Below are 25,524 nucleotides of genomic sequence, written 5' to 3' on the forward strand. Positions count from 1 at the left end.
TATAATTGTAATGGAATATTATTGTGCTATACGAAATGATAAGCAACATGATTTCAGAAAAACCTGGAAAGACTTACATAAACTGATACGAAGTGAAGTGAACACAACCAAGAGAACATTATACATAATAACAGCAATGTTGTACAATGATCAACTGTGAATGACTTGGCTACTCTCAGCAATGCAATGGTCCAAGACAATCTCAAAGGACTTATGATGAAAAATGCTATCTGCCTCCAGAGAAAGAACTGATGTTGTCTCAATACAGACTGAAGTATACTATTTTTCACCTTTCTTTCTTTCATTCTTTTTTTAGTTTGAGTCTTTTTGAACAAAACGACTAATATAAAAATGTTTTACATGATTGCATATGTATAATATATATCAGAATTCTTACCATCTCAGAGGGAGGGAAAGGAGAGGAAGGGAGAGATAGAATTTGGAATTCAAAACTTTAAAAAATGTTAAAAATTGTTTTCATGTATAATTGGGAGAAAAATAAAATACTATTTTAAAAAAGAACATGAACTACATCAAGCCACTTAGTATACTACCTGGTACTGTTTAAATAGTACTATAGTGTTAGCCTGGATGGCAGAGTATGATACAGATTAAGCCAAGGTAAATATATTAAAGAGTTTCACCCTATCACATTGTTACAAATAGAACAAATAGCCCCAACCAACCATGCTACAAAATCCACCAATAGTTATAATTTAAGACTAGATCAAAGAATATGTGTGGATCAGTATAAATCCATCATGTTTTCTGAAAACAAACAGCTCAAAGATCATTATCTCTTGGTAACTTATTAGAAAGCTATTTGTATTTTTTATTTCAAGCACAGCATATTAGTATCCTTTAAAAATTCTTCCTGTCTAAAGAAACAAAAATAGTTAATGTTGCAGGCTGTGAGAAGACAGATGCATAAATGGACTCACTGGTGATGAAGTATCAATGTTTCCAAATGTTCTGGAAAATTATATGGAATAATATAGCAAAGTAACTAACTTTCTCCTATCCTACGACCCTACAATGCCTCTACTAGGTATATACCCCAAAATGCACAAAAATAGAGGGAAAAAGTCACATGTTATCAAAAAATATTTCTAGTAGCACTCTTTCTGATAGAAAAAAACTAGATGCAAAATGGGTGTCCATCAAATGGAGAATGATTAAACAAATTGTAGTATATTAATATAATGTAATATTCACTATAAGAAACACTGAATATTAAGAATTCGGAGAACTTAGAAAGACTTGCATGGACTGATAGAAAATGAAACAAGTAAAATTTAAAAAAAAATAATCATAAGCACAGATACACAAGGAAAACACTGTTGAAAGCCATCAGAACTGATTAAAGCAGTGACCAATCTTGACTGACAGTGAGGTTATAAGACTTCTCAGCTGAGGTGGTGGACTACCTCACACATCAGATTGGCAAAGATGGCAAAAGAAGAAAATAATAAATATTGGAAGGACTGTTGGAAAACAGGCATACTAGTATAATACTGATGGAGCTATAAATTAGTCTGGCCATTCTGGAAAGCAATTTGGAACTATGACCCAAAAGTTACTAAACTGTACATACCCTTTGATCCAGCTATTCTACCACAAAGTCTACATTCCAAAGAGGAAAAGGTGTAAAATGTGTAAAAAATATTTATATTTAGGTCAGCTAGATGGCACAGTGAATTTACATAACTAAAGGAATATTTATTGCTTCACAGGTATGCCATACCAATATAATAAAAATGATGCTACCAAAGTGAAAATACATTTTAATGCTATACCAATCAAATTATCAAAGGGATACTTTACAGAACTCAATGAAATAATAACAACATTCATTTGGAAAAATAAAAGCTTTAGAATATCAAGGGAAATAATGAAAAGAGGTAGGGACAAAGGGGGAATATCACTTCTAGCCCTCAGACTATATCATAAAGCAGCAATCATCAAAACCATCTGGTACTGATTAAAAATAAAAACGTAGATCAATGAAATAGACTAAAAAAGGGAAAACCAAAAACAATGGAACTCAATAACCCAGTGTTCAATAAAGTGGAAAACACAAAATACCAAGGAAAGAACTTTTTTTGGTTTTGGGGGGATAGGAAGGACTTCTGGAAAAACTGGAAAGCACTCTTATGAAAATTAGGCTTGGACCAACACCTTACAACATATACTACAATGTATTCTAAATAAATACATGACCTCAATACAAGAAAAATCATAAAATAAAAAATTATAAGGGAATCAGAATATGTCTCTCAAAACTCTAGATAAGAGAGGGATATAGACAATTACAAAATATCAAGTAGATAATTTTGATTACATGAAACTAAAAAGCTTTTGCATAAACAAAATTAATGCACCTAGGATAAAAAAGAGAAGCTGTTGAATGGGAAACATAATTTTTCGTATCAAATTTATCTGATAAAGATTTGTTCCAAGTCATTAATAAGAAAAATGCAAGTCAAAACAACTCTGAAGTTTTACCATGTAATTTGCAATCTGGCAAAGATGACAAAAGGTCAAAATAGTTGCTGCTGGAAAGGATGCAAGAATATAGGCACTGTGGGCAAAGCTGTGAAACAGTACAACCATTCTGGAAAGCAATTTGGAATTATGCAAGTAAAGTGACTAAAATGTCCATACCCTTTACCCCAAAGATTCTATCAACAGGCTTATACCCCCAAGGAGGCTATTAATAATAAGAAAGGCTCCATATGCACCAAAATATTTATACAAGCACTTTTTTGTGGTAGCAAAGATTTGGAAACAAAGTAGATGCCCATCAGTTGGGGAATGCTAAACAAACTGTAGTACATGAATATAATGGAATATGATTGTGCTGTAAGAAATGACGACTATTATGATGACTACAGAGAAGCATGGAAAGAAATACATGACCTGACACAAAATGAAGTCAGTAGAGCCAAGAAAATAATATACAACAAATTAATGGAAAGAATTAATGGAAAGAACTACAACAAAATTTTTTTTTTAGGCAACTGCGGTTAAGTGACTTGCCTAGGGTCACAGAGCTAGTAAGCATCAGGTATTTGGTCTGAGATTGGATTTGAACTCAGGTCCTCCTGACTTCAGGGCCAGTGCTCTATCCACTACACCACCTAGCTGCCCCCACAACAAAATATTAAAAACAAATATAAAATTATAAATAACAAGCATGGCTTGAAAAAAAAGATATGAGAAGACACTCATATTGTACATTGAACTTATTTTTTACTTTTTTGACATAATGATCAGTATACTGATTTGTTTCCCTTCTTTTTCTTTTGTTGTCCTTAAAAATATTATTTGTTATCTGAGAGGGTTCTCTGGGAGGGGAGGGGAAAGAATACGAGAGGAAATTATGGTGATATGAAAAACAAAAGAATTAATAAAAATTTATTTTTTAAAAAAAGTTAATACCTCGCTAGATATGCACAATTTTACTTTCTTTCCTTTCTCTTACTAACCTATTACCTTTTCTTAACAAATCACATTACTCACCTTGATTTAAGCTGCCTTACTAACTTCCTTTTCCTAGAATCTTTATTCTCTTTTTCTCCTCAGGTTCAAATCCTCCCCCTTGAATCCTTCATTTCCTTTGGATTAAGCACTACTTATACTTCAGTTCAAATCCTTCTCTACCTTCTTCAACTTCTCAATTCCACTCAAGTTCTCCCCACTAAATCAAATTGCAATACTTACAAAAGCATCTTCCCATTAGGTAGCAGCTTTTTTTCCCCCAACAATGTCTATATTTTTAGGCAACAGAGAGAAAAGGAAGTACAGAGCTAAATAGGCCTTGTGGGGTTATCAAAAGGCTAGCTGTCAGGGCCATGCTAGGTCATGGATTCTTGTGGAACTTTTTAAAAGTAGTTGCAGGGATGAAATGGTACAAGCCAAGTGATTTCAGGCACCTAATTTTCTCCTCTTCTGCCAGATATGACAGAAGAGATACAAGATTGAGAGAAGAAGGAGAAGGATGGAGAGGGATAGGCAATGTCTACATGAGCAACTACCTTTCTCAATGTCAGGGCAGAGTAAGCAGGACCTCTCATGCCCCTAAGCTGGGAAACACAGCTAAGTGAGCAATCACTCATGTCCTATCGAGTGCCAACAATCAGAGTGAGCGAGCACACAACAGTGAGCCAGCACATGCCGTGGTTGACATTCCTGCAACCAAGTGGGAAAGCCCAGGACCCATCCTGGTACTGACTCCAGACCAGACATGATCATCCCCTACAAGTGCTGGGTGATTGTGATCACCACCCCACCCCTTAGTGGCTGCAGTTCAAGACAGCTGGTGTATAAGTGAAATTCCTAACATTTCCCCTTATGGCTCGCAGGAGAGCAAGCGGGGACATGCTTCATCCTAGGATGTAGGGAGCAAGATTTGTTGGAGCTTTTCCTAATGGGGCTCCTATAGCTGAAATTACTATGCTTCTCCTAACTAAACTGTTTTACTTTTTACTATGATATGCTGTCTAAGTGAATTTTAGTGCTTGGGTTTAAAGAAAAATAGGGGAATTCTGAGCACTTAGCACAGTACCTGGCACGTAGTAGGTACATAATAAATATTTATTGTCTGACAGTGATGGGGCAAATGAACCAGAACCTTAGGCAACCAGAAGAACCAGAAGGTAAAATCTTAGCCTAATAAAGGAAGCAGGTTCCCCCAATTGGGATTGTAAACAGCTTTATTATGTCTGTTGTGATGTATGTGCTTGGTTGCAATTGGTATGACATGTGGATGCTCCCCATGGGTCCATAGTTATATCTTCATGCTTATTCCACAGCCTAAACAGAGCACAGATAACAAAAGGGAGCAAGGTAGGTACTCTATCATTCAAATCAACCTTTTTTCAAATCAGCCCTTTTTTTTCAGTCACATCTGACCCTCGAGGTCTCATTTGGGGTTTGCTTGGCAAAGATACTCAAAAAACTTGGAAAACTAAAACATGCACACCAAATATTTTTTGAATGAGTGAATGCCGGTCATTTTTAGGGGACATTAGCTTGATCTCTGCTGCCATCATCTTCTTTCACTCATTTTCTAAAGGATGAACAACAATAATGACAACAATCTAAAATTAGCTGTATATATGCTTCTACCAGATAAATTTATTTTTCTGTCCTTGGTGGGGGGGAAGGGACTACTTCTCTAGTAAATATTTTCCATATGCAGGCACTGAAATGGGACAAATACATCACTCTGTCAGCTTCCTTTAAATAACCTGGCTACAACAGCACTGTGAAGACATGGTGATATAATCAATTAGATTCATCCCAATTGCTCCAGTAGACACCACACAACAAAGCCTCTTTGAGTAGTTTCCAGTTCACACAGTACCTGTTCTCTCTTCTATCTCTGAGACCAGCACCTTTTTTTCTCACCAATATACTAGCAAATGATATTTTTCACATTTTTCATATGTTTCAGTGTAGTTCTATTCCCAGCTATGGATTCAGATGCTCTAGGAACTTCAGTATCTGACATCTCTCCAAGGATCAGTGACCAGATCATCCCCTTGTAACCACATAGCATCAGGAAACGTAAAAGATGAACCATTTTACTTTCAGGTAAACAGAATTATACAGAATATGCATTCTAACCCATTGAAAGTAAAGATACCCATTAGTGATCAACTCCTCCCCTCAGAAGAACTCTGAATAGTCTCAGGGACCTCCTGTTCTCCATCAGACAGGACTCTAGCTGGGTGAAATGGGAATTTGTCCCTCCATATCAGTTCTCTCCTCCACCATCCTTCTGACTGCCCACCATAGTATGTTTCTAGGAGTTTTCGTGTCCCACTAATCTTGGCAGATTTCATAAGTCATTGTTCCCTATAACTGCCCCCTGACATCTGCCACAACTTTCTGTACCTGCAGCTCTCCCCAGCTCCTAGTAGGTGTGGTCATTTCATCACAAATCCTACAGCCCACCTGAGCTCCAAGCAGGTGGTATTGGCTTATCAAAGGCTACCTTTGCTGTCTCTGAAGTTCTGCTCTTCTCCTCAGCCTCTAGCTGACTATAATCATTCCCATTCCCAAGTGAAAAGTACTCACATAACTAGTCCATTTGAGAAAAGCACTCTGGTTGTGCTAAAAGTTCAAAAAAAGTACCTCCATTATTCTAAAGGTTTCTTTTGTACATTAGTCTCCATTGATCAAGGACTGACAAATAGTTTCTCACAGGCCACATGCACTTTATCCCCTTATACCTCATAAGCATATTTCTCCCCAACCAGATAGATGATGGCTCACTACAACTTGCATATGCTCTCCCCCAAAGTATTTCCTGCCCCATCAGCACTTTCCATTTGATCAAGAGACTGGACTCTAAGGGAATAATCTACTCTCTTCCAAATTGTCCTTCTATCCCCTACTTTCCGCTGGAAGAAGTAGGCCGGTTCTTATATTACCCGAGACAGCTTCCTAACACAATTAGTAAAAGAAGGAGTTATGTTGCCAGCAGCTCCCAGCATCATTTGTGTCCTAAGGAAAGAGATTTGTGATCCCTATGACTGGATTAAATCTTCAATTTTATTCAAATTCTTATTTCTAAATTCCACGTTGATTTTCATAGATGATTTGATATATCACAAAGCATAAACAGAATGCTAATGCCTTCATTTTGCTTTTCTTCACGTTTATTCATCAAAATTAAAATTTGAAAGTTTAAAATATAAAGACTTACGAAATTTTCTTCCAACTCTCTCAGCTGCTGATCTATTTCTTTGAGCCGAATTTTTTCTTCCCGGTGCTCTTTGGTGTTTCGAAGTGCCTCATCCCCTGGAGTCACTTTCACTTGTGTGTTATCATTAGGAACAGTTTCCTCCTAAAGATAAAATTAACTATATATAAAAAAGGGAAAAATATTGCCATATACTATTCTAAAGCAAGGGGGAAAAAACTACACAATTAATCAAGCCCCCCATCACTTCTGACTATTGTAAGCTTCATGACCTTCCAATAATAAATTTTTCTTCATCTTCAAATCCCTACTTACAAACCTTCAAAATTTTCCCTTTTCAGAAACAAATCATCCACCAAATCAACAGAAGCTAATCAACAGAAATAAATACAAGGTATTATCCTCATCATTATTAACAAATCGAAGTATTCAAGTTATATTCTCCCAAAAGTAATGTTATTTGGTAGTACTAATTTAGGTGTTTTAAGGGGTAGGACAACTCTTCCGGTTATTAAGTCACCAAAGTTATTATTTAATGCTTACTTTCTCCATGACACTGCATTAATCCTGAACAAAGGCTAAGCTAAAGGGAGACTATTCTTACTGAATAAGATTTTATAATATAAAGTTTTATTATTACAGGCAATACTAAATGAACACCAAAATAAAAGATCACACAAAAGAAACCTGTCTGTGTTTTGTAATTCTTTAGAACCATTTTTGCCTGTGACTTGGGTTTCAAATTGTAATTTGGTGTCATTAATATAGTATTTAATGCAAAAGACAAGAACCTTGGTGCATAAAATACAGATCAACTAAAAGTTTCAGAAACTCTATGAGACTAATCTAGCAATAAGTATTTATTAAGCACCTATTATTGCCAGGCACTATGCCTGGATACTAGAGAAAAATATAGAGGAAAAAAAATGAAACAGTTCCATCCAAAAGAGGCTATATCCTATCATGAGAAACAACATGTACACATATCAGTGTAATGAGGTTGTGTAGAACTGCCCGGCTTCCTTAGAGCCAAATGTGTGTGCTACCTCGGTGATGAAGACTCAGGAGTTCTGGAATGATAACACTATTCCCTTATTGGCCAGTGAGCAGAAGAGCTGCTTACTCAATAGATCTTTAAAAGGGAGTGATATGCCCTCATCCCCTCTTCTTTCCCAGCTGCAGATTGCATCAAGACATTTGAGTAGATCTCTGGAAAGATGGAATAACTTCCCCATGGTGGTAACTCCCAAGTGGCAGCTAGTGCATTTAGGGGGTGAGGGGTGGGGTGGGGAATGCCTCAACTAGTGGAGTGTGAGCCTATGCCTCTGGATGCTTCTTCTGCCCTCTGTCTTTGTCTGTCAGTCAGTCTGCCGATTATTTATATATTTATTAAATATTCAAGCATTTGAATATTTGAAGTAAATAATTCAAGTATTTTTTGAGTGACTGCCCTGATTATGCCAATTGTAGAGTGCAGACCCTCTGAGAGAATACCAAGATACCTAAGAAAGAAGGGTAGTCCACAGCAGCATGGGATACACGTGTAGATTTATTAGGGTTTACTGGGTTAATTGGGGAATTTTAGGGAGTTTATTCATGAGACCAGTCCTTGGTGGCAGAAAGATTGACTGAACAGTTGATCCTCCCATGACCCTTAGGCTAGGCCAGATATTACATAGAAACAGAAAAGAGGCATAGTACCATGGATAGCCCAGTCTTCCCATGGGGATAGTTAGAGTGTTTCTTGCTGTTTCCATTAAATGAATTTACTTACAAGAGGCTAACTTTACTCCAGTTTTAGACCTGATTCAATTTTAACAAAAGACCTGGGATTGGGATACAAAAATACAATCAATTCCCAATTGTATACAAAGAACAAAGTAGTAAAACATGTTCAGTTGTTAAAGGTAGTTTAAATTAACCATGAAACTGAAGGTCATGTTCCTAGGCTCTGGTTCCCACTATACACCCTATCTCTCATAACCCGCTCATACATTCTTTCAGATAGTATCTTCTGCAAGGTTCCCTGAGTATTGCACAAGTGGTTTCATTAACATGGAGGAAGCAGAAGAGCCTACCAAAGACCTACACTGGAGGCCCAATCCACAACAGTAATACAAGCACCAGTAGGGTAATAACACAACCAACAAGAAAATTACCAAAATCGTTACAATTTTCTTCTACCCTATCCCCAGGGCGGCAAAGAAAGAATCAATGGCATTTGGTGATTGGTGAGAGAATTGGATTTCTGAATTTAATTCATCACAGACTAACTGAATTTCTGAACAATTTCAGAGACAAAGAAACATTGCTTGGGCAATTTTACAACTGATACAGAATAGAGTCAATCACAAAATGGAATTGGGATCATTTGATTTTCTCAATTTCCCCCTTTTGTCAATAGGAGCTTGTCACAATTTTCCCTGACTAGTCAATGTAAGAACAAGAAGACTGATTAATCTCTGTAAGAGCGAGAATAACTAAAGCCATGACTAATTTTTATAGGGGAAATTTATATGACACAAAGATAACTGAGAAAACTCAGTACACAGATACAGTGAAACAAATAGCCAAAGTAATACAATAATGACCATCAACATTAACTAACATCCAGTCTCCTTGCATTTATTAACCCACTCCCAATGTCCATTTAGTCAACAAGTTTCCTCTTGGATCCCAGATGTGCCATGTCTGATCCCTGGAAACATCTTTTCTTGGACATTCTGGGATAGGTCTTGTTCTTGGGGCAGCTCTACAGGGGGACTCTTCTTTAGTAGATTTGCTTCTTTGGTTCCAAGTTACTTGCAGAGACTTCTTAGACGCCCCTGCTAAAATCTTTTACAAAACAGATCTCAATACAAGTTAGTACAGCCTCTCAAATTTTACTTCTCCAGTAACTAGTTCATTGGTGAAAACCAACTTAAAACTTGTGGTTCTGATTTTATTTATAATAGAGCTATAAGAAGAACAACAAATTAGGGACCCAGAGTTCACTTGAAACTACAAAGAATTTAAGTTTTTACATATCCCCTTAGAATCATTTACATTTGACATACAGGATTGTCTTTATTTGTTTTCTGAAAATTTTCCACTCCACTTAATTTCAATTTTTTAGAAGGATCAGATGCTATTAAGGATTCAATCCTATACATGAAAACATGGGTAACAATACTCTTTGCAGGCAGATACTTTCTACCCCTAGGTTCAGTGGTTACACAAATGAATTTACTTACAAGAGGCTAACTAACTTTACTCCAATTTTAACAAAAGACCTGGGATGGGATTTACAAATACACTCAATTCCCAATTATATACAGAGAACAGAGTCAAAGGAGCTGTTTGTAGTAAAACATGTTCAGTTGTTAACCATATTCAAATGGCATAGATATTATGCAAAAATTACTCTCTACTAAGATTACTGAATGCAATGAAATTCTATCTTTAAAATGAAACAGAGGAGGTTTCTGACTTTGACTTCACAAATTAATAGATTCGGGGGACAGCTAGGTGGTGCAGTAGATAGGGGCACTGGCCCTGTATTCAGGAGGACCTTAGTTCAAATTCAGCCTCAGACTTACACTTACTAGCTGTGCGACCCTGAGCAAGTCGCTTCACCCCACTGCCTACCCAAAAAACAACAAAACAAACAAACAATTAATAGATTCACATCTTAGTTTCACAAGCTTTTTTATCTTTATCCAATTATTCCCATAGTATTCTGAATGAAATACTCCTGTGACTTAATCATATACATAACTGTTAAGTATTAGTGGGCAGATGACAAGCCCAAGCACTAATTTACTTGTTTGGGAAATGTAATGACTACACATTTATATTGAAAACAGTAGGATCTGATATACTGGCACTGTGCTCATATCTTTTACTGACCATTTGCCCTGACTATAAGAATTTACTATAAAAGGGAAATGCAGGGACATGATTTTAACAGCATTAAAACTGGTCCCCCAGGCCTAAACCTAAGGGCACAGATTAACTCAACACATGTATGCCCAGGATAAAGCTGCCTTAGCTCTCTTTGATTTCAGGTAAGAGTCACCATTGACAACCAATCATGCATTCCACCTCATATCCAGACTCAGGATGAACCAAGTGGGAGACATTCTTGTTCAAAAGAAAGACAACGGGGAAACTGAGTCAAAAGGATCCTACCTTTGGCCATTCCAAAGTTATCCCCTCAATCTTTTCCCAGAATACGACCACCCACCTGTCACAGTTCAGGATCACACTCCCTCTGAGTATCTTATGGCATTTCTATCAAATGGTGGATTACTAACTTAATGATCCATCAGACAACTATACCTGAATTCAAACCTCAAAAAAATATTAATTACAGTCCCAAGAGATTTTGCCTCAAATATAACAAGTTTCACTAATCAGAACTGAGGGCTGGATACAATTATTATCACTCTCATGGTGCTACAATAAGTAATAAAGGTTTACTAGGACTCACACAAAAGATTTCACTTAACATCCTTCACTTTTTTGTCTTCTCTTCCTCAAGTTTAAACTCATCCTAGTATGAAGATCAATTATTAGAAATCACTTTTATATTATATATTAACTTGTAAATTCTCATTAACTCAATCCATTGTTTAGGAATCTCCCTAACTCAAACAAACTCTTTCACATGGCTGATGACCTTGCCCAAACAGACGGTTTCAAGAAACCTGGCAAGTTTACAAATAAGGGGAGTCTACAAGGTCTTTTCTTTGTACCTTTTCCTGCACAGTAATTACCAATTTTTTTCATAATTTTTCCAGTCTCTACCAAGTCTCATCACTCAGTTATGAACCTGAGTGGCATGATTTTTCCCAAGATATTACAGTTCATCTACCCGGGAGTTGTCAGGAAGGCTTGGGCTTGCTCTTCCCATTCCCTTAATTAAGTTTCTTTTTTTCTATGGAGGAAGCAAGAGAGTTCTTAAAATTCAAATTGAATATAATCTATTATAAAAATGTATAGAGAAGTCTCATATAATTTATAGCAAAACTTCTAATTTCAAGACATACACCAGTTTAAAAAGTTATTTTAAAATTGACCAGTACTTAACTGTAGTTTGTAAAACTCCCTAAGTATTTAACGAAATGTTCCAATCAAATCAATTACCTTTTGGTTGTTTCCTGACACACAAACCTTTTCTCTTTTCTACGAGCTAATAAAAACTTACAACCATGTCCAAATAGCAATTTTCAAATAGCTTATCAAGCAAAGAAGAAATTTCTGAAACCATTACTATAACTCTAATGAAATAAAATAGACTTAACCAAATAGCAGCTTTCAGACAACAGCTGAATTTATAATCTAACAGTATCTGGATTAAAGAGAACTGATTTTTTTTCTCAGTGTTGACGTTATCAAGTTTCACAATATAAGCATGCTATTAATTTTATATTAATAGTACTAGGAAGTACAGATAAAGCTCTACCGATTTAGATTCACAACTATTATGATTAGGTTAGTTCAAAGTATGCTGGGTTAAATATTATAAGCCACTTCTGTTAAAATTTTTTACTCTAATATTCTTAGTGAAGAATCAGTAGAGTAGTAGGGGTTTTTTTTGGTTTTTGGCCCAGGCAAAAGGACTCTTAAAAGTCTGGTCAAACTTTAACAGGGCATGGCCCTTTCTCCTCAGGCTTCAATAGTTGAGAATTTTCATAGAACACAAAGAGAGTTGATACAATGATTCCCAATTTGTATAATATAAGCAAACACGTAAGGTATAATATAATAGTCAAATCTAAAACAGAATGGAGCACTAAGAATCACAATAACCAATATTTATATATTATTTGATGTACGATATGGCCCAGTGCTAATAAGAGTACTCTTACAAATGACCCTAAAAGTTGGGTAAGCACAACTTTTTTGTTGTTCAATTTTTTTTTTTCAGTCATGTCTTCATGACCCCATTTGGGGTTTTCTTGGCAAAGATACCTGAGTGGTTTGCCATTTCCTTCTCCAGCTCATTTTATAGAGGAGGAAACAAACAAGGTTAAGTGACTTTCCCAGGGTCACACAGCTAGTAAATGTCTGAGGTCAGATTCAAACTCAGGAAGATGAGTTCCTGATTCCAGCCCCAGTGCTCCATCCACTGTGCCACCTAGCTGCCCCAGGGCACAACTACCAAGTGCTTATCTAACTTCATTTGTAACAGGCTAAGCAATTAAGGCTTCAAAACTCTTATGGCACTGTGGTATAATGGGCAGGAATATGAAATGAATCTTTCCTCTTTCTAACTTTTAGTTCTCAACGAAAATTAAAACAACATATTTAAATTGTTAACAAGGCTGGTAACACCTCAGGAGTCTGTTTTTCAAAGATTAGTGTATTTTGAGGGATCCAAATTCACAGACAATTACCACCACTATCTTTTATACTTCTAAATAGTTTTCAAACATATTTACATCAGTTTTTTTAACCACTGAATCAATACATAACTCAAGAGAATCAAAAAAGAATTTACTCTTCTAACAATATTTCTAATACAATGAATTATCAAATTTATGCTAGGCACTTCACAATCATTATATCGTTTGGTTCTCCCAACAATACTGGCGGTAGACACTGCGACTTCATAGATTAGTAAAACGAGACAAAACAACTAGAGATAGGGAGGAAGAACATTTGCTCTCCCCTCCTCCTGCTTATTTCAATTAAGCTAAAGCACCGCTCCCTAAACCTGTTATTTCCTTCGTACTTTTTCAAAACTTTATCTGCTCAACTTCTAAAGTATCTATATTTCTACAATATCCCAGACTATTTACAGAACTAAATTTCTCAATTAGCACAAAAAGTTGTCACAACCAATGGCTTACTTTTACTTTTATTTCTTAAGCTGTAAGGTTCACTTCAATTCCAGTGACTTTTTTTTATTAATTAACCTATAGCTACTAAACTCTGTTGAATTACTGCTTGATAAGTTAGAATTTTGTTATTCTTTAAGAGATCAAAACACCTTATATTTCTCCCACTTTCCCAGAAAGAGAGAAAGACACAGAACTACACACTTCCCACTCCTAGTCCCAATATATAAAGAAGTTTATGGGACAAAACCCCTCCAAAAATCTATTGAAATGTTATTAGTAATTACAAAAATCTTTAAACCACACCCTTTCAAGGCAGGAGGCCTGCAGTGGCTTACACTCCTGTTAAGAAACAGGAGGAAGGATTCCGAGTTTTCTCAGCCCTATTAACAGTTTACAAAAGTCTGGTCTACTTAAATAACAATTAAGGTCTGTTATGTTGTTTATAAAAGTCAACTCAAAACATGTTTTCCAAATTAAATTGTACTTACTCTCTTCCCTTTTCTGTCTACTTACTCTTTACTTTTCAGAATATGTAGGGAGTTAATATTCTGTAATTTCCAAATCAAGACAGCTGCATTTTACAATTCTTAACAACATTTCTTAAACAAATTGTTTTTACAATGACAACATACAATTTTAAACGTTATTTGTTGACATTCTAAACTGATTGCCTTCAAGGCCAATATAGAGAAACCTTGATCACAGTGTACCTTAAAGAACAAAAACTTATTTTTGCAGTTTTTTAGACACATTGGAGGAGGGGTAGCTGTAGAGACAAAGTACCATCAGGAAAGCAGGGAATAGTAGCCTCAAGTTTGCATAGGAGATCTTATCCCAATAGGTTTACAGAAGGATTTAGGCGTAAAGAGAAAGGAAAACATAACAGAAGGGGTACCCATGGAATTGGGCTAACTTATTAGGACTGATTCAGAAGCTCCAGTATCTATGAATGTGTCCCCAACCTTAAGGGTAACCTGGGGTTCACTGTTTTGGGAGAAGAATGTGGATAACTTAGGCTAAGATCTCAGGTCCTGAGAAGACCAAAAGGTACTCTTAGAGATCCACAGGCCTTCCGCTGACCTGTCCCATGCATGTATTGCTATTCCTCTGGTAACCTCTATATCCATCCCACCTTTCATTCTTGGAGTCCCTTCTTTTCTTTCTACACTGTCTGGTAACATGGCCCTTCCTCCTACAGAAAAACATTTGCATAAGACCCAAGATTTTGAAATGGTCCCTGATGCTACAGAGCCTCTGAAAAAAAACAGTGAAGATGGCTTGGCCTGCGGCTTCCTGCACTGCAGCACTGACAGCTTTCTCTTTCTCTTTTTCCTGTATGTTCCTTTCTCATTTTTCCTTTTCTTGTCTCTCTGTCTCCCTGTGTAACCAAATAGGACAATGCCCTTAAACTGACTTAGAGGCATCTTATGCCAAGCAAGATATCCTTTATAGAAACGCTTTCTTATTTCAGGCACTAGTTGATTAACAACGTGCATGTTAACAATACATGCATCTCTTGGGTTGCTGGGGTCTACTCCAGCATACAGTTTAGCAGTTTTACACAGCCTATCATAAAAATAATTAGGATTCTCACTCTCTTCTCGGACTGTCTCCTGGAACTTATTCCATTCCTCTGGACATGCTGTTCATACTCTTAAGTAAAGATTGACTAGCCTGCTGCAATCTGATATAATCTTCTATCTAGATCATTGGGGTCCCAATGTGGGTCTTGTAAAGGCCAACTAGGGAGACTTTTAGGGACAGAATACTCTCCTTCTATTGAAGCCAACCTCTTTGTTGCTTCTATGATGGCTTTTCTCTCTCCCATGAAGAACAGAGCCACCATTAAAAGTTTTATCTGGGATAGCTAGGTGGTATAGTGGATAGAGCACTGGCACTGGAGTCAGGAGAACCTGAGTTCAAATCTTGCCTCAGACACTTGACCCTTAACTAACTGTGTGACCCTGAGCAAGTCATTTAATTTTGATTACCTCACAAAAAAAAAAAACACAGTTACATCTGCCCAAGCAGGATTGTAACCTTTAAATATGGCTTGAAAGTGATCTATAACAGGATTCTCATCAAATCTAGGAATGTTACTTGGCCAAGTGGCCAAGGGACTAAAGGGTTAGTGTCATCTAATGAAAACTACAATATCCTTTCAATCATGACAATGGTTTCTTGAAAAGGGAATATGTCATCAGATGATTTAAATTCATTTAAAAGATCAATTTATTTGCTCCATAAATACCAAACCCCCAAAACTTGGGATAATACATTCTCCACATTGGAAGCAGACCTCTACCTTAACAAAGAATTTATAACTGAAGTAACTGGCTGGGATCATAAGCAAGCAGCGCAAAAAGCGTCAGACTATATTATCTTACTTTGGTGACAAAGAAGATCAAAATATACAACCAGAAGGAGACAACAAAGTCAAAGCTCCTACATCCAAAGCCTCCAAGAAAAATATGAATCAGTCCCAAGCCTTGGAAGAGCGCAAAAAGGATTTTGAGAAGCAAGTAAGAGAAGAAGAGGAAAAACTGGGAAGAGAAATGAGAGTGATGCAAGAAAATCATGAAAAACCAAATGGAAGGCCAGTAATCTTTAAAGCCTATATTGATTTGGATTGGCCACATATATGCAATAAAGACAATTATATGGCCACTGCTTAGAAAAGAGTCTACAACCTTCCTGAGTGGTCAGAATTAGATACAGAATAGTAATTCCTTGCCATTTTCTTGTTCCTATTAATGGTGAAATTATCACTAGTGTTGATAAGTTTCTGTTGTCTCAATAGCTAAATTTAAATAATAATATTCTAAATCACTGGCGTTTCCTTAAAAGGATATATTCCCATGTTGAGTGAGACAGTCAACAGGGGCCACTGAAGATACCAGATTCACAAAATATCAGATATGTTTTATAAACTTGCATAAAGCCAAAACTGCTCCAAGCAAATATCTATAAAACACAGCTGACCCACATAGTAGTTCTAAAAGCCAAGGCTGTTCACTGGCATCCTATAAATCATTTTTGTCTCATACCATTACAAGTAGAGAGGGAAAATATTTTTGGCAGGCTGATTCTATTGTTTGGAACTCTCTGGAATATTGCCAAGAAAGTAAAAGAAATCTTAATTGAGACCTGAGGTAGAGAAGGAAAAGACGCATAAAACTTTGAAATATTCTGTCAAATTTAGGTACCAAAAACATTCTCCACAAATAATTGGGTGCTAAGAAGACTCAGAAGATCACAGAGATCATAGTTCCAGAGGTGGAAGGAACCTCAGAGACCATCATGGCCGACACCCTTATTTTACAGATGAGGAAATGGGACCCCAAAGATGTTATGTGACTTGCTTGAGATCACACAGGCAGGATTTGACTCCAGAGTCAAAAAATTTATTCATTTTTTTCTTTCTTTTTCCCTTCAGTGTATTAAAGTATGCTCCTCTGGCTGACCTCCCTAGGTTTTTTTCACAGAAACACTGAATCTCACTCAGTCAGAAGCGACCTCAGAGTCCATCTAATCCAACCCATACATGAACAAGAAATAGATCTACGACATCACCAACGAGTGGCCATCCAGCCTTTACCAGAAGACCTCTGGTGAGGAAGAACCTATTGCCTCTCAAGGAAGCCCAGTCTACTATGAGATAACACTCACTGCTAGGAAGCTTTTCCTTACATTGAGGACAACTGTGCCTCTACAACTTCCACTCGTTGTTTCTAGTTCTTCCCTCTGCAGACAAGAAGAAAAAAAATCCAACTCCTCTTCCACAGGACAGCTCTTTGTGTGCTTAAAGGCAGCTATCTTGTCTGCACTAAGCCTTCTTTTCTCCAGGCTAAACACCCCCAGGTCCTGCTACCAGTCTTCATTAGGCAAGATGTTGGCTACCTTCCTTTGGATACTTCCCAGTTTATCAGTCATTCCTAAAGTATAGCGCCCAGGGGGGAAGCCAATAGGCTGGAGAGCATCCAAGCAAATGTAAACGAGATGGTGAGCAAAGGCCAATAGGATTTTTGTGCTCCTAACTGACACAAACAAATTGTATGTTCACATCCCTTGCCTCAGCCAGTAGTCCTGGGGGTTTTCTGATACAAAGTGGGCTCCTTGCTACAAAAATTCCCAGATCCAATAACAAAAAATTCCCAGATCCAGGTTATAGATCAAATGATACATTTGGTTCTCCCAATTTCAGCCAGATGTTGAAGCAAGATGAGGGATAAAATTCATTATTGCAGTCAGTAGTGGTATGCCCCTGGTAAAGAGGGATGATCAAATTCAACAACAATGTCTCCTTGCCCTGAGATCTCATGTACATGAGGGTTTTGTTTTGTCTTGTTTTACCAAATTGTATTTAACTGACTCAATGTTTAAAAAAAAAAAACAAAATAAATCAAAGCAGACATTCATATAAATATTTAATTAAACTAGTTGGCATTAGAAAAAAGAAATGCCTCTGATAAAAATAAATTTGATGAGAGCCATTTTTGAATCAAAATTTTAAAAATTTATCCATGGACTAGCATTCTGGACCCAGCTAAAATGACTACATGACAGATGAATAAATTACTCTTCTCCTATGAGTGCTAAACTGAGTAGAATTTATTAAGCCCAGTTGTTAAGTCTTTTAAAAACAGAGTGATAGTTTAATTCCAATATTCTAAATACCGCTTAGAAAGGCTAGAATCTACTGCACCTAAATGAAAAAATGCTGTCACTAAGCTATGGAACAGGACTCAACTTTAAAGTACGATTTACAATACTTGGAAAGAACTAACAGATTTTTTTTCTTTTTTCTTTTGGCAAACAGAATGCACAATTACACCACACATCTTGAGGAATAAATTGCTTCAATTAGTTTTCCTTTGCTGAGAAGAAATGAAAATAAAAAGCATATGTAAAAACTACAACCACATGGTGTTATTCATATTATTCCAATACTATTAACATAGCATTCCTTCTCCTGAATGTGACCATGCGCTTCTTGTCCAGCCTGTAATGAGAAATATAAAAGTCCAAATTCTCCCTTTCATATCTTGGCAGGCAACAATTTGAATCCATGCATGGCCATTTGAGGGTAGAAGATGGCATTACCAGGAGACTTCTAAGCAAGAGATGATATGTCTGACAACACAATACCCCATATCCTTTTAATCTCTGAACTAGTCTTGCACAATAACTCTTCAACCCATTCTGATGAGGCTGCCCAAATTTTTATATATATATATATATATATATATTTCTGCGCCTACCAAAGTTATTCTAATACAGCTCTCCTACAAACAGAAAGTCTGGAAGCTTCTGTGTTTAGATTTGCTTCGAGATGGTAGTTGGTTTGGTATGTGTTTTCAGTAAGTCCAACAGCAATTATTCAAGGAAAACTTTTTTAAAACATAAAACATAGATTTTTTGGGGGGAAAACATTTTTTTAATCATATAAGCGATCTGATTTTCTTTCCAGGCCTTCTCCCTCCTTTAACAAACACCTTCTGGCTGGACTATCCATTTGAGGAAGCAAGGGAAGAGCAGAGGACTTGAAGTCGAGTTACACAAGTTTGAATCCCATCACTCACACTTATTAGCTGTGGGACTGTGGGAAATTCATGCGACTTCTCTGAGTTTCAGTTTCTAATCTGTAAAATAGGGATGATAAGAGAACCTACCTCACAGGAGCAAATGAAATAATGTATGTAGAGTGTTTTAAAGATATTAAAGTACTATCTAAATGTCACCTGTTATTATTATTGTTATTCCTTTGTAAATAAATGCTATCCTGCCTTATGACGTTTCCTTAAATCATACTGAACTGCTTGCTACTTAATTTTTCTTATGTTTCAATCTTGTTTCCCCAACTAGATTGTAAGCTCCCCCCGCCCCCGCAGTTCCATTTCTGGCTGTCTGCTCTTCTCTCTAGATGTTCTCTCTCAAATAGCTCTTATCTACTTTCATGGTCTCATCCATGAGCCTCTCTATGCAAATGATGCCGTAGATCTATGTAGATATCTATTTCAAGTTCTGCGCCCTTTCCTAAGCTCCACTATTCAATACTACCCCCTCAGCTTCAGTATACCTAATATTGAACTATTCATCTAGAACAGGCAGCTAGGTGGTGCAGTGGATAGAATGGTCGACTTGGAGTCAGGAAGATGTGAATTGATGTGTTACCCTGGGAAAGTCACTTAATCTCTGTTTGCCTTGGTTTCCTCATCTGTAAAATGGGGACAATAGTACCTACCTCCAAGTGTCATTTTAAGGACAAAGTGAGAAAATAATTGTAAAGCACCTAGCACATGTGGGCAGCTAGGTGGCACAGTGGATAGAATGCCAAGCCTGAAGCGGGGAAGATTTATCTTCCTAAGTTCAAATCTGTACTCTGACACTTGAAAGCTGTGTGATATTGGGCAAGTCAACTTAACCCTGTTTGCCTCACTTTCCTCACCTATAAAATGAGTTAGAGAAGGAAATGGCAAACCACTCCAATATCTTTGCCAAGAAAACCCAACTGGGAATTACAAAAATTCAGACATGACTGAAAAATGACTGAACAATAAACAACAAGCCTAGCACATAGTAAGTCCTATATAAATGTTAGATATTATTATTAGACCAGTATTGACAAACTACAATCAAAGGGCCAAATCTGGACTTTTGCCTGTTTTTGCCTACATAAGAATGGTTTTTACTTATTTTTATTTTTAAATTTTTTAAATGTGAAAACCATTCTTAGCTCATGGACTGTACAAAAACAAATGGCAGGCAGTACAAAAACAGGTAATAAATTATATTTGACCTGCAAGCCATAGTTTGCCAACCTCTGATTTAGAATCCAAACCTAATTTCCTGGATTAACTTTCCCTTTTCTATTAATTGGATCAAAGCTCTCCCAATTTTCCATTTTAAAAACTTCTTGTAACACGTCACCAAGCCTTATTGATTCTTTCTTCAAGATATATCCCTTGCATGTGTCCCTTCTCTTTCTTTTCTATTGTCATGCTCATAGTTCAGGTCCTTATCACCCTACATCTGGACATCTGCAATCTGTAATGCTCTCCTGTGATCTTCCTATAAGAGTTAATTTCATATTATTCCTTGCTCAAAAATATTCAGTGGTTCCCCACTACCTAAAAAATAATGTCCAAACTCCTGAGCCTGGCATTCAAACCCCTCCCCAAGCTTTTCAGCTTTATTTTCCCACTATTTTGATGAACAAACTCTGAGCTCTAATCAAACTGGTTTGTATTCACTGTCTCCTACATATGCTTTTTTTTATTTTATTTTTTTTTCTAGGCAATGGGGTTAAGTGACTTGCCTAGGGTCACACAGCTAGTAAGTGTTATGTGTCTGAGGTCAGATTTGAACTCAGGTCCTCCTGAATCCAGGGCCGGTGCTTCATCCACTGTGCCACCTAGCTGCCCCCTATATGTTTTCTTGCTTCCCTATTTCATATCACAGCATTTCACATACTATGGTATGTCCCTTCCTCTCTGTCTATCCCAATCTTTTCCATACTTTAAGACTTTGTTAAAATCCTCTCTCTTCCATGAAGCCTTCTCTGACTCCCAAGCTGAAGTGCTTTCTCCCTCCTATAATCCTACTGTAATGTCTACATAATTCATTTCACAAGTCAATTACCCCTAGTTTTCTTCAAAGCTCAGCTCAAGAATTTAAACACACACACACACACACCCCTGTGTCACCCTACATTACCCAGGCTTGCAGGACAGCACTCTCAAGAGCCCAATACTACTCCAAATGATACAGAGGCTTCAACCTGCGTTGTTTCTTGAGTGGGTCAGTTATCCCCTCCATAGGCAGCCTGGTGGTCCTCCCACTTCTGCAGGGTTCATCATATTAGTACAGGGGTTAGTACAGACCCTGTTCAGCCTAGTCCACCATAGCTCAGAGCTCACGACACCAGTTTCAGCCTCCAGGGGTTACAAGTGTAAGCCACCTTGCTTCATCAAGTACCACTTTCTACATGAAGCTTTTCCTGACAACCCCAGCTATTGATGCATTCCCATCCCACCTCCCACACAAAATTACCTTGTATTTATTTTGTAAGCATGACATAGTAGCTAAAGAGCCATCCAGAGTCAGAAAGACCTGAGTTCAAGATCTATCTCTGATGCATATTGTTATAACTTAAGTGAATATAACTTAACTTTTTGGTGTCCCAGACAATTCTCTCAAAATAGAGGTACCAATACCAATCTGCATTGTTAACAGGAATTTTCTCATGGGGGGAGGGGTCCCTATATCAACAAAGTGAAGTCAGTCAACAAGTCTTTATCAAGGGCTGTGTCAGGGGCTACAGATACAAAGGAAGGTAAAAACACAATGCCTGCTCCCAAAGAACTTACATTGTTTGAGGGCAAATAACACATAAAAACTTCAGCATATACAAGATAAAACAACAAGACCCATCCAAATTAAAAACAACTGTACACGTACTTTTATGTATGTATGTTACATGGCCAGAGATCATTTCATTTCCATCCCTGCATGGGCCTAGCACAGGGCTGAGGTTTAATTAATGCTTTTTGATTGACTGATCAATTACATGTTGTCTTGTGAAATCTATTGCTATCTTCAAATGCTATTTCAATCATATTGGTGTTTAATTTTTTTTCCTGCTTCTCGGGTCATATAATTTATTGCAGTTAGCACAGTTTAAAAACTCACAAACATACCAACATGAAACTAAAAAGCATCATGTTATTCCCCTTCAGGAAAATATATCGTACTATGATTGTCAAAGCTAGATGTCAGTCTAAGTTTTAGGACAAAGGAAGAATGTGAAACTAATAAGAGGAAAAAGCAATCACTCACAATTACCAAAAAAAAATCCAAAAGAATATCTGTTTTCTCACAGACATTGTCTTTTCTAAATTAACAATTTATCTTAATATAAACTGCACTAAAAAAAAAACTAGAAATTCTTCAAGTAACTAAAGATAATGCTCCAAGGGCATTTTCACAGCTTTTTTTAAATTTAAATGCCATTACAGCCAAATGAACACACATTTCACCAAATATTTCCAAAACAGTCCCACAACACACAATGTGTTTGTGTCTTGGCTCTCAAACTAGACTGTAAAATGCTTGACAGTCAGGACCATGTTTTATATTTCCTTGTATTCTCTATAGTTGCATAATGCCTTGCACATTGTAGGCACTCAACAAATACTGTTTACTTGTGTGACAAAACAGCATCAATCACTCAATAAACTCAAGTATTTTTTGTCATAGAAATATTTACAAACTTACCATTTTAAGAGCTAAAAAGCATAAATGTTTAGGAACTATTAATTTAGACTTCACTAGCCCACATAACACACTAGATTTTTAAAATATTTTTTGAGCCAATGGCATTAATTTGCATTATTTTCTTTTCATGTTGGTCTTTTTTAGGAATACTGTTTCAATATCGGTCTTTAGGTTATAGCTTCATGATCAGCTTCTGAAGTGTCATCACTAAATGCAAAAGGTATCCATACATGTATGTGCATGGCTGGGTATGTTTGTGTGTGCATGTGCACACATGTGTACGTTTCTGAAGGAGTGTTTGTGTATATATAAATAGGATCCTATTAATATGTCTAATGTCAACCCAATGTTGACAAACAGTAATGTCTACTATTTATTTGAACTGATGTTCATTACAGTTATTAGCACCTCTCAGTAAATGATAGTATTTGAATTTCACTTTTCTAATATTTCTAAACAAGGATGGAAACTCGGGAAATATTTTCACGCACAGATACCTATAATCAAGCTTTAGAGTTGTCAGCTAACAAATTAAAAATAGACCTACAAATAGATAACTAATTCATGAATTTGCTAAGGGTTCTTCCCCAATTGTAAATATCAGTATTTAGTCATAAATACACACAGAATCATCTTTTAGTCATCCAAAAGTCAAAAAGCTACAATAGCTTATCCTCAACAAATTCTGATTTAAAGTTTATTACCAATTTTTCTGGTGATTCTATTTGGTTACAAATCATGGAAAATCACACTCTCCAAATCACACTTAGAGATGACCTAAATGGCAGTGGGGAGATACATAGTGAGCATGTAAATAGGCTAAAGTATATGACGATAATAATTTGTATACAAGAAATAGAATAAGTTGGCCAGAAAATATAGGATTGGAGAGGAAGGACAGCTGGTCATGTAGCAAGAGCAAGAGAGAACAACAGACGGACAGGCCATGTGTTATGCTGGTGTTCTGTTGGTACCAATAAAATGTGAAAAGATTTGGAGTTAGACCTTCAAAGTTCTGGGTATAGCCTCTAGGAGAATAAGAGCGAGCACAAAACAATGGAAAGAATGCTGGGTTCCGAGTCAGAACCTGAGTTTGAATCCCATTCTTGCCACTTACTTCCTTCGTGACCTTGGGCAAGTCATTTAATCTATCTGATACTCAGTTTCCTCATCTGTAGAATATAATTAAACTAGATGACCTCTAAGGATCACTTCTAGCTCTAAATCTGTGATTCTATAATTTATAAGCAGATACAGACAAGAATGGCATAGAAAAGGAATGAGTGGGTTGAAATCTGTACCAATGGAATTGAGTACTTCCATCGATGAGATCACAGATCCACTCAATCATATTGATAATTTTCTTAATTAAGCTGTGCATTAACATAAGAAGGATCCTCCTTTACTCTTGCCAAACAGCGATCAGAAAAGAACATCTTTTCAATCAAAATGATGACAGCTCTCCACCCCCAGAAAATCTATAAATCATAGACTGAAAGGCTGATCTTTTTTTGTCTCAATATTAAGAAATGATTCTGCCCATTCCCATAAATAGCATGGGAAGCAAGAAAGAGTTGGTTGTTTAGAGTAGGGAGAGAGAGTAATGGATGGGATAGGGAAAGTGAGCCAGGATTAAGAGGTTTCTAGCATTTCAGAAATCAAATTTCCTTATTTAGTGTGAAATATAATATGGCAGAATTCTATGGTATTCAATATCTCAAACCTTGTCATTTTTCATCTCCATAATATTGCTCACATATGTCCCCTCCTCACCAACAACACAACCAACACCTTCATCACCTCTTACCGGAACTAGAGGAAAACTTCCTATTTGGTCTCCTCATATTATGCCTCTCCCCACAGGTATAAAAATGATTTTCTTAAAATGTAGGTCTAACCATATGACCCCCCTCTATCTAGTGAAATTCAGTGGTTATCCCTTCTAGGATCAAATATAAACTCATCTATTTAAAATCTTTTACAACCTGACCCTTTCTACCTTTGCAATCTTCTTGCACATTACTTCCCTGCAGTCCAACCACATTGGGTAATTTGTTGTTCCACACACATGACACTTCACCTTCTCAATCCATAATTTTGTATTGGCTGTATTCTATACCTGGAACGCACCCTGTCCTTGAGACTCCTTCAAAACTCAACTCAAGTTCCACATTTTAAATGACAATTTTCTTGATCCCTCCCAAAATTGCCTTGGATTCATTTCGGAAGAGGAGGAAGAAGGAGGAGAAGGATAAGGAGGAGGAAAATAAGATTTATATAGCACTTTAATGCTTGCAAAGTGACTTACAAAATTAAATATTCTTGGGGTGTAGGATGTGTTCAGGAAAGACTAGTACCTCTGGTATGGGGGCTGCCATGGCCTTTTGAGGGCTGCTTTCCACCTTTGATGTCTACCTGATCCACCTAACTCTCACCTGCGGCTCCAAGAAGCTGTAGCATGCGCCACGGCCACATCCCAGCAAACCATGTTGGCAGACAGGCTAAACCAGGTTGAGAGTAATCAAGGGGTCTCAAACCCATCAGTGAGTTCTGGTAGTGTTTATCCCAAGCATGTGAAGACTTCCTCTGGTAGAATGGGCAGATGAGAATAATTTGTTCCAAGGGCCATGAAGGCAGCTGGAGCAAGCTTTTGAAGCACTCAGGATTGGGTCAGACATCAAGGATGCCAAGGGCACCCACTGCGTCTGG

The 25,524-nt window shown here is 37.0% G+C and overlaps 1 protein-coding gene across 3 annotated transcripts in view; it reads right to left on the reverse strand.

The window, feature by feature from the left end:
- The window catches only part of FSIP1 (fibrous sheath interacting protein 1), a 255,854-nt gene that overhangs the window by 161,599 nt on the left and 68,731 nt on the right, over positions 1–25,524 (reverse strand). For all 3 annotated transcript variants that reach the window (XM_078151333.1, XM_078151332.1, XM_078151334.1), the window contains one exon: positions 6,716–6,856. In XM_078151333.1, coding sequence (XP_078007459.1) covers positions 6,716–6,856 — 141 coding nt within the window. The remainder of the gene's footprint in view (positions 1–6,715; positions 6,857–25,524) is intronic.

The sequence above is a fragment of the Phascolarctos cinereus genome, unplaced genomic scaffold, assembly GCF_003287225.1.
Source record: "Phascolarctos cinereus isolate Bilbo 61053 unplaced genomic scaffold, phaCin_HiC Scaffold_3;HRSCAF=262, whole genome shotgun sequence".
NCBI classification, from domain to species: domain Eukaryota; kingdom Metazoa; phylum Chordata; class Mammalia; order Diprotodontia; family Phascolarctidae; genus Phascolarctos; species Phascolarctos cinereus.